At 42.6% G+C, this 15,186-nt stretch overlaps 1 protein-coding gene across 1 annotated transcript in view; it reads left to right on the top strand.

The window, feature by feature from the left end:
- Nucleotides 1-7,587: 7,587 nt before the first annotated feature.
- TBC1D31 (TBC1 domain family member 31) overlaps nt 7,588-15,186 on the top strand; it is a 45,773-nt gene continuing 38,174 nt past the window's right edge. Inside the window, exons 1-3 of the mRNA XM_090283403.1 lie at nt 7,588-7,774; nt 11,414-11,560; nt 13,278-13,393. Of these exons, the coding sequence (XP_090139529.1) occupies nt 7,698-7,774; nt 11,414-11,560; nt 13,278-13,393 (340 nt within the window). The 5' untranslated portion in view covers nt 7,588-7,697. The remainder of the gene's footprint in view (nt 7,775-11,413; nt 11,561-13,277; nt 13,394-15,186) is intronic.

Genomic DNA, 15,186 nt, shown 5'->3' with positions numbered 1-15,186 from the left:
GAGTTGACCAAACCCTTTATATCCCTTTTTGTCTCAAGTGGAACAGCTCCCACCTTCTTTCTGCTTCAAACCTCACGCTCTTTTAAGTGATCATCCTACTGGAGTCAGAAGGATGTGTCTAGAAACCTCGAATTCCCCTAGAACCTTTCAGGATAAGGTACAAACTCTGTAGAAGGGCAGACCCGGTCTTTTATATTCCGGCTTTTACATATGTTACTCTGGTTCTCCTGCCATTCACCCATATGGTGATGATAATGTTGTTACTATTGAGGTTTTCTAGGTGCTCGGCACTTCACCTAATAATGGCTCCTTGTGCATCCTGCACACTGAAACACCTCTAGTTTCTAGAAGTTTCCATGCTGTTTCACAACCTCCCCATTCCCAGTATTCCCTAACTTTTCCTCTGACGTGTAACCCCTATGCATCCTTCCAGGCTCAGCTCTTGTATCGCCGCCTTTTAAAGCTTCCCCTGAGTCTTTCTTCCAGTTCCATCTGTTTTAGAAATAAAAGGCAATGTTTTAGCTCAAGTCACCAGAGGACAGGAAAGACAGGAGACCGGATGAGCTTCTGGGACAATCAGAACAAGGGACATAAATGCTGCTGGAATGTCCTCTTCTCTTTTTTTCTGCTTTTCTCAGTTTCAGCTACTCTTTCTCAGACCAGCCCTCACCACAAAAGTGTAGCTACTGCTTCTGGCAGCTCCCAGCCTTTGCTACCAGAGAGGGACTGAGACTTGCCCTCGTTTGTCTCACACTTTAAAAAATCCCAGGGGAGAGCTCTCATTGGCTCAGCTGAGTCAGGCCCCACCCCTGAGTTAATCATGTGACTGTCGCGGACCTCTGACCAGCAGAGTCCAGGCGTTGTGGATGAGGGACTAAATGCACAGCGACTGCAAGAATCCTGTGGAGGAGAGGGGACAGAACTGGCCACTTTCTAGAGGAGAAAGCGCAGTTTGCTCCTGCCTTAACAGGCTTTTATTGAATTCTTAGGTGGATTACACCCAAGAAAATTGTGAATCATAGTGCCAGTCATTGCCTTATATGATTATTACTTTTACATGTTAGAGAAAAGAATGTTTCACATGCATGAATGATAAGGATAACTTGTCTAGCCACATCCTGTTCTTAGAAATTGGCCCAGAATAGGCCCTAAGAGACTGGTTCAAGGTTACACGCTGAACATCTGTTGTTCTCAGCCCAGGATGAGGGGGTCCGTTAGCAGAAAGCAAGCTTTTTAACTTTTATATAAATGCAGGCCTGGTTCCCCGCAGGAAAACTGGTGTGTGGAGTGGGTCCTGGTTGCCACCACGCTCCCAGTGGTTTTCCACGCTGGGGCTGAGCTACATTTGCCACCACCAAACACCCCGGCTTCCCATAATATGACCTGTAAGCGGTGAGCAGGGAGCCTTTCCCAGAAGGAGTTTGTCCACCTGACAGCAATGAAAAACTTTTGAAATAGTGGCTACTCCATCCACCTGGCTCCCCTAGAGACTAAGATGAGCTGAACGTCCAGCCATACGGAGTTGTCGTAAACCATTGAGATTTTGGAGTTGTTACTTATTGTGGCATAATTCAGTCTAGCTGACTGAATTAGGTGGGAGTGGCTTTCTAAAGAAGTTTGCTACAGGTTATTGATTGCGTTCCACTTAGTGCTCTTTGAGAGATTGGAGTAAATATTTGAATTGCTTTTTAGTTGTGTTTGGTTATTGTATTCATTGAATTTGCTAATCCCTGGACTGGCCTAGTGGGGGTGGGGGAGCATTATAGAGTTGGTTGCCAAGGAATTGGGAAAGAGAATAGCTGCCCTTTGCCTTCCAGAAATCTTGGGATAGTTCCCAAACAGAATGCGTGTTCAGATATTGAGGAATCCAGACGTCCACAAAATCCTCTCTAGCAAAGTAAACAAAGTGGACGTGCTTCTTCTCTCTCCAGATTGTATATTGTCACCACGAGAAGAAAGGCACCCTTCAATGGTGAGAGGGCAAGGAAAAAGGACTTTGCAAAGCAAAACCCCCTAAATCTCTTGGACACACACAGCTTTCCATTCCTCTGAGAATGTGTATGAAATATATACGAAGAAATAAAGGAGGAAATCTTTGTGACCTTGGATTAGGTTAAAGGTTACTTAGATATGCACCCTGGCTGGTTTGGCTCAGTGGATTGAGCATCGGCCTGCGAGCTAAGTGTCACTGGTTCGATCTTTCAGTCAGGGCACATCAGAGAAGGAAAACTCTGACTCCAAAAAACCTCCGCTGCCTTGCGGCATACCTCTTCAGGGGAAAGGCTAAGGGAGTAAACCCCGACAGAAAATCCGGAGCCGGAGTCCCTAAGGCGGTTTGACGTTGTAGTCAACACCGGCAACTCCTGCGGCGCACCTGAAGCCAAGCTGTATTGACTCCGTCTTTCCCTTGGACCCTTCAGCTGCGAAGAGAGGGGGGGTCTGCTGCATGGGCAACAGCAGACCCTCCATATCACCCTGCCCAGGCTCTGTAGCTTCAGCTTCACTGGAGAGGACACTCCAGCGTCATCACAAGATGTCGATTCAACACGGGAGGAGACAGATACCGTGTCACTCCCGAGTCGGACTGCACAGCCATTCTCGGCGGTGCAGATAGACTCTTAAGAAGCTACACCATCGTCTCTCGAGACGGACGGCTGCCGAACGAGAACGAACTTAGATATGACACCAAAAACACAGTCCGTAAAAGAAAACATGACAACTTGATCTTCATCAACATTAGTATCTTCTGCTCATTGAAAAACACTGTTAAGAGAATGAAAAAACAACTCAGACTGGGAGAAAATATTTAAAAGCATGTATAATATATGATAAAAGGCTTGTATTCAGCGTATAAAAAGAACTCTCAAAACTCAATAATAAGAAAACAGCTCACTTAAAAATTGGGCAAAAAATTTGAGCAATTTACCAAGGATAACTTCAAAAGGCAGATAATCACATGAAAATATCCTGAACATCATTTGTCACTCTAGAGATGCATGTTAGAATCACCACGAGGTAACACAACACTCCTAGAATAGCTACAATTATTGTACAAGGACTCATCATGGTGGTAGAGCCCCTGGAACTCTCCTATACTGTTGGTGGCATGTAAAATGGTGCGACTACTTTGAAAATGTTTGACAGTTTCTTAAAAAGTTAAGCCTACACCTACCATATGTCCCAGCTGTTCCATTTCTAAGAATTTGCCCAAGAGAAATGAAAACATATGTTCATACAAGGACTTGTACAGGAATGTTCCAAACAGCTTTCTTTGTAGTAGCCAAAAACCGGAAACAATCCCACTGTTCATCAACAGGTGACTAGATAAAAGAATTATGCTATATCACTACCATAGAAGACTACTCAACAATAAAAAGCATATGAACTGATTTGCCTAGTAACATAGCCGACTCTCAAAATAACTATGCCAAGTGAAAGAAGCCAGATCAAATTAAAGAGTGCTGAGTTCAGCCCTGGCTGTGTAGCTCAGTTGGTTAGAGCATCATCCGGACATGCCAAGGTTGCTGGTTTGATTCCCAGTCAGGGCACATACAAGAATCAAATGGTGAATGCATAAGTAAATGGAACAACAAATCAATCTCTCTCTCTCCCTTCATGTCTCTCTCTAAAATCAGTAAATAAATAATAGAAAATTTTTTAAAAGTGCATAGTTCAGGACCTATTTATATAAATTTCTAGAAATTATTAACATCTACAAGACAGAAAACAGATCAGGGGCTACCTGTGGGCAAGGTGGAGTGGGGAAAAGAAGAGATTGCAAAGACACAGAAAATTTTTGGGGTGATGGGTATGTTCTTTTTTTTTTTATTATAATGATGGTTTCATTAAGGCATATTTATGTCAAAACTCATTATACAATTTAAGTATGTCCTAATCCCCAGAACCTATGAATGTTACTTTATTTGGAAAAAAAGTCTTTGCCGGTATAATTAAGTTAGGGATCTTCAAATGAGGGTGGTCCCTAAATCCAAAGACAGAAAAATAAAGAGAGATTCGAGAGAGAAGAAGAAGAAAAGAAGGTGATGTGAAGGTGGAAGCAAAGAATGGAGTGAGGTGGCCACAAGCCAAGAAAGCCAGCAACCACCGGAAGCTGGAAGAGGCAAGGAGTGGAATTTTCCCCAGAGCCTCTGGCGGGAGAGGCCCTGCCAACACCTTGATTTCAGACTCTGGCCTCCAGAACTGTGAGAGAATAAATTTCTGTTTTCTTAGCCACCAAGTTTGTGGTAATTTATTACTGCAGCTTCAGCAAACCAACACATGACCTCACAGAGCAGTAAAAATGAGAATAATAGTATTACCAACATTGTAGTTTGCTATGAAGATTATATGAATTAAGTGAGTTAATATTGGTAGAGCACCGAGAAAGGTGTTTAATACCTAGTAAGCACTACTGAAGTGCTTAGTGAATTTTTACAAAAAATGAGGGCGAGACTTATATATAGTCAAGAGGGCGGCATAGGTAAACATGGCTCACCTCCTCGCACAACTACATCAAAATTACAACTAAAATATAGAACAACCATCACTCAGAACTGCCAGAAATCGAGTTGAATGGAAGTCTGACAAGTACAGAATTAAAGAAAACACATCCATCCAGACTGGTCAGAGGGGCACAGGTGTGGAACGGCCTGGTCCCTCGCCTACGTGTGGTGGATAAAAATTTGAGAAGGATATCTCAGGAGCAAGTAGTCCCAACCCCACACCAGACCCCCCCAGCTCAGGGTTCCAGTACCAGGAAGATAAGCCCCCATAACTTCCGGCTGCAAAATCCAGCAGAGATTGAATTGGTGAAAGAAACTGCTGGAGCCCCCAGCAGTTCCTCTTAAAGAGCCCACACACAGACTCACCTGCTCAGACTCACTCCCTCTGAGTTCCAGCACTTGGGTAGCAGCTTGAAAGGCACCAGTGGCATACAGGGAAGAACTGGAGTGTCTGGCATCCAGGCGAGAACTGGGGGACAGCCTTCTCCCAGACAAACAGGTTGGCTATTGTCCCTTTTATGAGCCTTCCCTCAGCAGAGCCACAAAGGTGGCAGGCTGGTGCCATATATGTGACTCCATCAACCTGGCTAACACTGCCCCACGCTGGAGATCCCCAGAGACTCTGTCCCACCCAACTTACAGACCCACCCAAGCTGCTTTTCCATTTGAATGGCTGGTCTTGGCTCATGCTTCACAACTTTCTAAATCCTCTCAAACAAGCAACAGTCAGCCTCAGTGAGCCCCCATACCTCTTGCTATGGGGTCACAGGCCTGGCACTAGCAGTAACCAGCCTAAATTCACAGCTTGGCTTCTCCTGGGAATCTCCAAGCCCAGCACAAGTAGGAGCCATCTCAGATTGCCTTATAGCTCAGGCAGGCTGGCACTGGGCAAAGCACAGGTGGGGGCTCACCTTAGCCTGTACTACCTGGGTAACCCCAGAGCCTGCACACCCAGTGGACAGCCACAGACCATGTTGGAGTACCACCACCCTGTCTCTGCACAGCTGGTTCTCCATGGAGGGTATAGGTTGGTGGTCAGTGGTCACAGCCAATGTTTGCAGCTGACTGGCCTGGGTAAATCCCTCCCATTGACCTGCCAACAGTAATCAAGTCTCAACTACAAGAGGGGGTTGTACTCAGCCCACATGAAGTGCGCACCTTGAGTACCCAGCTTGGGTGATAGTGGAGGCTGTGCCACTGGACCCTACAGGACATACCTGCTACATTAAGCCATGCTACCACAACAGGGCATCATAGCAGCTCTACGTAATCTATAGAAACAAACACAGGGAGGCTGCCAAAATGAAGAGACAAAGAAATGTGACCCAAATGAAAGAATAGATCAGAACTCCAGAAAAAGAAATAAACAAAAGGGAGATAAGCAATCTATCAGATGCAGAGTTCAAAACTCTGGTTATAGGGATACTCAAGAAGCTTAGAGAGGACCTCAACAGCGTAAAAAAGATCCAGTCAGAAACAAAGGATACACTAGTTAAAATAAAGAACAATTTACAGGGAAACAACAGTAGAGTGAATGAAGCCAAGAATCAAATCAATGATTTGGAATATAAGGAAGCAAAAAACAACCAATCAGAACAAGAAGAAAAAGATTCCAAAAAAAAAAACGAGGATAGTGTAAGCCTACTCTGGGACAACTTCAAGCAATCCAACATTTGCATAATAGGGGTGCCAGGAGGAGAAGAGGAAAAACAAGAAATTGGAAATCTATTTGAAAAAATAATGAAAGAAAACTTTCCTAATTTAGTGAAGGAAATAGATATGCAAGTGTAGGAAGCAAAGAGAGTCCCAAACAAGATGGATGCAAAGAGGCCCACTCCAGGACACATTATAATTAAAATGTTGATGGTTAAAGATTACCAATGTTAAAAGCAGTAAGAGAAAAGCAGTTAGTTATTTACAGGAGAGTTCCTATAAGACTGTCACCTGATTTCTCAAAAGAAACTTTACAGTTTGGAAGGAATATTCAAAGTCAAGAAAAGCAGGGACCTACAGCCAAGATTGCTCTACCCAGCAGAGATGTCATTTAGAATTCAAGGGCAGGTAAAGAGCTTCCTGGACAATGAAAGCTAAAGGAGTTCATCATCACCAAACCATTATTACATGAAATGTTAAAGGGGCTTGTTAAGAAAAAGAAGATCAAAACTGTGAACAATTAATGGCAACAAATACATATCTGTCAACAATTGAATCTAAAAAACAAACTAGGCAAACAAAAAAAACAGAGACAGAATCATGGATACAGAGTGATTTGATGGTTGTCAGATGGGAGGGAGTATGGGGAATAGCTGAAGAGGTGAGGGGATTAAGAAGTAGTAGCCAAAGAACTTATACACAGGACCCATGGACATGAACAATGGTGAGGGGATTGCCAGAGGGAATGGGGAGTGCTGGGTGGAGGAAGATAAAGGGAGAAAAGTTGGGACAACTGTAGTAGCATAATTAATAAAATACAATTTTTTAAAAAAAGAAATGAGGGCATTGCTACTGGTTGATGATGACATTGCTTTTTTGGTTCATGACTGGTGGGCTGGACACCATAATATTGGAGCCTCCTGTTAGATTACAGATTGAAAATAATAATCATGATGCTCGTGAAAAGGGTAAGAAGAGTAGACTCTATACAAATGTTCTTTTGAGCCCAAATGTTCTGTAAAAGGAACCCTTCAATTCTCTGTGTTTGAGTTTTTGTTTCTCTATTAGCTGTGTGTACAGCCCCTTAATCCCCAAACGCATGTAGAATGGAATGCAGGAACCACAGGAGAAGATCACTTTTATTGCCTCAGTTGGGAACCGAAAACTCCACGAGGACCCTGGAATGCAGAATTCCCAAGCCTATCCCTCGCACCCACATTCCACCTGCAGAAAACTACCATTCCCAGAAGGCTTTGGTTCCCGGGGGACGGACCTCTAAAAAGGGCGGAGTCTAACAGGTCATTGGCCTATTCCATTGTCCAAAGCGGGAGGGATAGCTTCGGAGGGGAGTTTGGGAGGAAACCGCCTTCTGATTGGTTGTAAATAAGAAGGTTGGCATCTTGCGCACGGTTGGTACAGTCGGAGGAAGATCCCGGCCTTCGCTGACCTGCGGTCAAATTTCCCGGGCCGCGAGCGCGGGGCCTACCGGGAAAGCACCGGACCGTTGTCACCGGGCGGGTGGCAGGCGCGGTGGGCTTCGACATGCAGAGCACAGACCTCGGCAATAAGGAAAGCGGCAAGATATGGCACCGCAAGCCATCCCCGGCCACTCGGGACGGGTAAAGGCCGCGGCGGGAGGGCGCGGGCTGTGCAGGGAGTGGACACGGCAGGCGAGGGACGCGTCCGCGTCTTTGGAGAGGCTTTCCAAGGGCTGTTGGAGAGGATCGTTGGAAAGGATGCAGGGGATCGGGTAGGAGTTTGGGTTCTGGCTCTGACCTGCCCGAGATCCCTGGCTTCGGTGACTTCAGGAAATACAGGGAGCCTGAGTCTCAGAGACCCCTTTGGCCCGGGAGCAGGGATCCTACCAGGACTGGCATGGAGCATGAGGCAGGTGGTACTCAGAAACACGTGGAGAATTTTCGCTCCTAGTGAGTGCCAGGACTCTGCCTGCCGTAACCATTATGGCATCTATAGTGTTCCTGGCACATAGTAGATGCTCAGTAAATATTGGTTAGCTATCGCAGCTGAAGAAGACCTCAAAGTGAGGGCGGAGGAAAACAGTGCATTTCCACCCCTTCCAAATGCCGCAGTTGATAACAGCCTTCGAACCTTGTCTGCATTCAGGCAAGCATGCATTCATCAACTATTTGTTGAGCACCTACAAAGTGCTAAGCTACTAAGCACTGGGAGACGGTAATGGAATAAAACATACTTCCGGTTCTCAAGAGTTTACATTTTAGCTTGTTTAGGGACAGTGCTGCAGGATTCACATTCTACAATGCAGGACAGACAGCTTTCCAGTAAGGTCGGTGCTACTGCTGCTGCTGCTTTTTCTTTTTCTTTCTTTCTTTCTTTTTAAGGACAGTTTAGGTTCACAGCAAAATTAAGAGGAAGGCACAGAGATTTCCCATGTATCCCCTGCTCCCACACATGCATATCCCCCACCAGAGCGGTACATTTGTTGCAATGGATGAACCCTGAATTGGCACATGATTATCATCCAAATACCACAGTTTACATGGGGATTCACTCTGGGTAGTTGTATACATTTTGTGGGTTTGGACAAATGTATAATGACATGTACCCACCGCTATGATACCGTACAAAATATTTTCACTGCCCTAAGAATCCTCTGTGCTCTGCCTGTTTTATCCCTCCCTCCCCACCCCTTCTTTACATTCTGTTCGCAGAAATCCGTGCTGTTTGAGGCCTTTGTCCCAAAGAGATGCCATCTGGGTTCCAGTTGCACACAGGTCGATCTTACTGCTTCTAATTCCCCAGGGTTTCCTGGACTTGGCTTGATCACTGGAGTTTATGTTCTAGTAGTGTGTTTCCTGTTCTTGTGATTTTTGCGTCGGTTCTTTGGTTGCTCCTCTACAAATCAACAGACTTGAAGTGTCAACTGAGCCTGCCCAGACACGGTGCTAATCGTCGTACTGGCAGCTTGTTTGGTTTCTGTTGCTTCCGGTCTCCTAACGGTGCTGCTGACCCTTCCACTCCATTGAATAAATTTTTTTGTCCAGAGTTGGGATTCTTTAGTCGGGATTTTTCTTTTCGAATTTGGAATTTATGTAAATACCAGCCTTACTTCTGATGTTCTATAAATATTCTAAATGTTATTGCCAACCCACAATAATTTTTTTGCTGTCGTAAAACAGCTATATATACATGCAAGATTCCACACATGAAAAACCGAGTCTGTGTGCAAATGTCCTTATTTGCTTCTTCCACTAAAACATAGCTTTCTTTTTGTTTGTTAAAACCCATCATTATGGTATTGAGAGCAAGGAGCACTGCCCGTAGGGTCAGATGGACGGTAGTTGAAGTAAGTGTCCATTTACTAGCTCTGTGATGTTGGACGAGTTAATCCCTAAGGCTGTAAGTGAAAATAATTGTACCTGCCAGGCAGAGTTGTCACAGGGTATTATGAAGACTTTAAAATAGTGTCTCATGCATCCTTGTGTTGAGTAAATATTTAATGTTTTCATTACATTTAAGGACTCAGGAACTCTTTTCAGGCAACCTGTGAGCAGTTGAGGCAGTTTTTCTAAAATAAAGATTAGTATGAGTGATTCATATGAAAAATCAGAAGGGCAGAATGTTGCTATTAATTGTGATTATATCTAGATGGTAAGGTTGTAATCAATTTTATTTACATACTAGTGTTTTTTTGTATTTTTCATATTTTGAACCTGATCATATAATTTGATAATCCAAACACATAAAAAATGCTCTGTCTGAGTTTAATTGCCAAGGAATGCTTTGATGTTATTGTCATTTCAATACATTTATTCCTCCCCTCTCTTTGGGGATATTAAAAAAAAAAAAAGTTAGAGCTGGACAGTAAAGTGGTAAAAAACAGACTGTTGCAATTATGGAAAAGAGACCTCCGTGTAGAACTGGTCTTCATTCCAAATACAGCCTGGGCAAGTGGGAATTTATAGCCAAGGAGCAGGGTAGGGAGTCAGTAGATGGAAACTTAGAGAAAGCATCTGGAATGAGAGGATTCTGGCTAAACCGACCTAACAGGATTCTTGCAGAGACAGGCCAGGGTGATAAAATGTCACCTGGGAGATAGAGGATAAGGAACAAGATCACATCTCAAGGATGATCAGGTATTGAGGGTAGGGGTTTCTGATTAAACTGGCTGAGCAGGATTCTTGCTAAAGTTAGATTTTACAAGGAAGTGAACTGATGGGACGTAGGAGAAGCTTCAGGAGTCTGACTAAATTTGGTCAAGCAAAGAATCTTTGTCAGGGACTAGGTAAAAATGAGCATTGTAAGAATTTTGCTGTTGCCGCCAATGAGTCTGTAAAGCCTTGTTCAGATAAACTAAAGAACATGTTTAAAACATTTAATTCAATTTAGTATTTCTTAATGAAGTGATAATGTGGAAAATAGATGTTTCTAATATTAAAATTCAAAAATTCCCCAAAAGTCAACTAAGACAAAAATTATCATGATTTGAAAACTACTATTGCAATAAAGAATGAGTTATTCTGGTTAATGACCGAAATATACACACATATTTCATTTTAAGGAGTTAGTTATTTTGTGCTTTTTTTTTATAATAGCTTTATTTTCAGTAGATATATTGCATATAATCTTCCTCCAAAAAAAGTAACTTTAGACAAATATAGCTGAAAATAAAACTCTTGGACACTTTCCCTTTCGAACACTCTATATCACAAAAACAAAATCCCATTAGGATACCTTAAAATTGAGATATTGAATAAAAATTTTTGTTACATATGGTAGCTTGTGATTTCTATAAAACTCAGTACTTTTCACTAATTACATCATTGTTTTTAGCATGTCTGTTGCTTCATGTAACAATTTAAGTCAAAAATGACTTCTCTTATATCCTGCTGTTGTCTATCACTTCATCCCAATTCATTATATAAATCCGTTCCTATGTACGTCTGTCTTTTAAATGTGTCTTTACCAGTAAACTGAAAGTTTCATGAGGGCAGGACCCAGGTTATCAATTACTTTTAGTTCCTGGCTTGTTCTGTGTCTGACATATAGTGACCTGTCAGGTATTTGATGAATAAATGAACAGCTACTTGGATAATGAATAACTTTCTGAACTGTTTTCAGAAATCATCGTAGGGTTTCTGAGGAGCAGCAGTAGGAAGAAAGAATGAGTAGGCAAAAACCTTCAAAATTAGTGAAGTATGCTAGAAAAGCCATATTTTTCCTAATAACAAGTAAGCCTGACATTTAATTTAATGTGTGTTTGTTTGTTTGTTTTACAGAATTATAGTGAACATCATTCACACCACTTCTGATTACCTTCCCAAAGTTTTGCGATTTCTGAATGTGGCTTTTGATAGCTCAGGTGATTGCCTAATTGCTGGGGACCACCAAGGAAATATCTACGTATTTGACTTGTCTGGAAACAGGTGAGTGGTACTTTTGATATTTACCTTATTTAATGTTATTAATTCACGGACTTTTAGTACCTGCTGTTACTGATTCAGAAAGATGTATTAAGTTCTTACTGTATTTCAAGTTTCTTGTAAAACACTGTCATGAAATGCTGATGGAAGGAAAAGTAGGAGAGGATAGAAAGATAATCCAGTTAGATTTTTTAGAGAATTAAAGTTCTGGTTTTAACAGTATCTCTAGTAGTTTGTTTTCCTTACATTTAAAATTCCGTAGCCACCCCCAGGACAGGAGATCCTCCGTTTTATTTTGCCCACTGTCCCTTGTCTCTGTAAATATTTACAGCTGAGCAGAGGAATAAGTGGCAGAGAGAAGAGACTTGAAATCAGACCTGTGTGATTCTGAAATCTACTCCCCTCGTCTTCCTCAAAATCTTCCCAATTGCTTAATCCAGTGGTTTCCTCAATTCCCCTTTTATTAAATACTCTTGCCTTTCCTTCTTCCCTGAAATTTTTTTCTTATGCTTCAAGGTATAGTGTTTTCCTCATTTTTCTACCTCTCTGTGTATATTTTTACCTTGCTCTGCTGATTCTTCTTCCAGCGCCCGCCCCTTTGTTGTGGTGCTACTTTGGGGTCGGTCCACAGCCCGCTTCCTTCCGTACTCCAGTGTTCTCTTTGATGAGCTCATCACCTCCAAGCCTCAGGCTTCATTCCGCCGCCCTGTGAATCCTGTCAACTCAGATCTACATCGCTGCCGGGTTGGCTGTCCAGTGTGGCAGCCACAGCTGCGTAGAGAGCTGCTGGGCCCTCAGGAGGTGGCTGGTCCAAATTCACATGTGCTGTTAGTGTAAAAGATGCTCTGGGTTTTTAAGACTTAGTATGAAAAAAAGAATGTAAACTATCTCATGAGTATTTTAACTCAATGTTGAAATATTATCATTTCAACATATTATATTAAGTAAAATATATCATTAAGATTAATTTGACCTCTTTTGTTTTACCTTTTTAATATGGCTCCTAGAACAATTTAAATTATACATGTGGCCCACATTATATTTCTTTGGGACGACACAGCTCTAGGATGTTTTGCAAGGGCCTTAAACTCTACATGTTTAAAGTCAGACCTATTTTTTCCCGTCCCCAAACTTGCTCCTCTTTTGCCCAAGCTTAAACATTGATTTTTTTGTTGATTAAACTCTAGCTATGTGCCAAGTACTCTGCTAAGCACTTAATATATATCATTTCATTTAATCATCTTATAGTTAATGATCACAACAACTTTATGAGATATGTCATCTTCACTTGACACGTGAAGAACTTCTGATTTCTCCCTCTTCACCCCGTGCTGGATGGGTCGCTCAGCCTCTCTACTTGACTGCTGACCCCTCTCCTGTTTGTCCTTCGCATTTTGTACTCATGGCTCTGGTTGAGATTCTCTGCACTGGCTTTCTCAGGGATCTCCTCTTCCTTGTTCCTCTTGCCATGTGGCATTGCTGCCAGATCATCTTTCTAAAAAACAAGCCTGATCATCATCTTGCTGGCTTCCCATTCTATGTAAGTAAAATCCAAACTCCTTTACGCGGCATTTAGCATTCTTTATGATCTATTTTTGGCCTACCAAAATGGGAGCTCATTTTGCTGAGTTTCATTTTCTTCATCTCTAAGGACTCCCCCAACAGAAAATGTATGGTTCCTGGAAGAATTTCTGATACTGTTGCAATCATCTCTTAATAGGTTTAATCTTGTCCAGCGAACAGCACAAGCTTGCACAGCACTGGCCTTTCATCTTCATAGGAAGTCTGAATTCCTCGTGGCGTTAGCTGATTATTCTATTAAATGTTTCGATACAGGTAAGAAGTCCTCATATTTGTCTTTTGAAGCAGAGTAAAATACAGACTGAAGCACTGCAAGGACTTTGATAATACGTACTGTCTGCAGGAGCCGCCCCCAAAAGACATCCCTCACGTCAGACACTAGCCACAAATTCAGGGGCCCCACGACCATCCTCCCATCAAATCAGCTGACTCCTGCATAGTCAAGGTTCCCCACAACTCCCTTCTGATTTGATAATTCACTAGGTTGACTCACAAACTCAGGAAAGCACTATGCTTATAGTTATAGTTTTAATGTATCAAAAAGATAGAATGAGAACCAGCCAAAGGAAGAGACACAGAGTAGAATCTGAGAAGGTTGCAGTGTCCTCAGGGATGCATTACCCTCTCAGCATCGGTGTGTGGCCATCCTCACTGAGCTTTGCCAAACCAAGAAATCCACCCAAGCTCTGATGCCCAGAGTCTGCTGGGGCTTCATCATGGAGGCCTGATTGATTGCATTATTGCCCGCCTGCTTGAACACAACTCTCACCCTTACCTCCTCTCTGTGGAGGTCAGACTGATGTCAAGTGGCCGAAAGTCCCAACCTTCTAATCACTCACATGGTTTGTCTTTTTGGTATGGCCAGCCCCCACTCCAAGGTTCTCTTCTTAGCGTAAACCATGTGCTATTGTCTGACGAACCTACTGTGAATTGCAAAGACACTCCTATCACTGGGCAAGTCCCAGGGGTTTAGAGGTTGCCTCCCAGGAGCCTGGACAAAGACTACGCATCTCTTTGAAGGCCAAAAATAATACTTTTTAAATATAACCTATTGTATTTTATATAATATATTTTTTATAGAGTGTAGAGTTCTATAAACTGAACCTCTTAGTCTGATTAAGAAAAAAGGTATCTCAACTGTACCGGTTTTTTTCTTGTTATTAATCAGTGTGTTATAATATTTAGAAAACATATATATAAACTATAACAATAGTAATAATAGTGACAGCTAACACTCGTATAGTGTTTACTCTTTGCCAGGTTCTGTTCTTTGACTTTATACATGTTAATTAATTTTAATCATCAGCATAACCCATGGGTATGGATACTTATTATCCCCATTTTTCAGATGAGGAAACTGAGGCACAGAAGTAACTTGACCCGGGCACCACAGTTTCTAAGCAGAGGAACCAGGATTCCTAACCCGGTAGTCTGGCTGCAGGGTCCCTGCTCACAATCAGTCCTGCACGTGCCAGAGGAAAAGCAGTCATTCTTCAGTGGTACCCAGGGACGCAGGCAGCGTTTTTATTAACGACCCAGCTTTCCAGTCTGTTTTCACGCGTATTCCTTGTCTACGTTCTAACAAACATAGGATCAATGTCTATATTGTTCTGTGCTTGTTTTCTTACCTCAAAAATTCATACAGTATATTTATTGTCATTACCAGATATTCTGCTCTATTGATGTTTGCGCTACCAGAATTATTTAACCTATTACTATGGACTTTAAACTGCTCCCAATTTTTGGTTTTATAAACACTGCTGTCACAGAAATTTTGAAGAACTCATGCTCATCTGTGATTGCTTTCCTTGGATTCCACTCTGTACTTCTCTCTTAGTTCCATCTTTTTATGGTCTTTTCTATCTTACTGACAACCCCACCACCACCACCAAGCCCCTTCCTTAGATGGTGTCTGTCCCTCCCCAACTCCCTCCCTGTCTTCACCGCCAAATCCTGCATCTTCGCAGCTCCCACCAGTGGATTCTGACTCTTGCTTCCCACGCTGCATGCTGCAGAGACTTCTGTCTCCAAGGTCATAAGTAACGTCT

Source organism: Furipterus horrens, unplaced genomic scaffold (genome assembly GCF_987537825.1).
Source record: "Furipterus horrens unplaced genomic scaffold, mFurHor1.1.pri manual_scaffold_7, whole genome shotgun sequence".
NCBI classification, from domain to species: domain Eukaryota; kingdom Metazoa; phylum Chordata; class Mammalia; order Chiroptera; family Furipteridae; genus Furipterus; species Furipterus horrens.
This window is presented reverse-complemented; position numbering and strand designations above follow the sequence as displayed.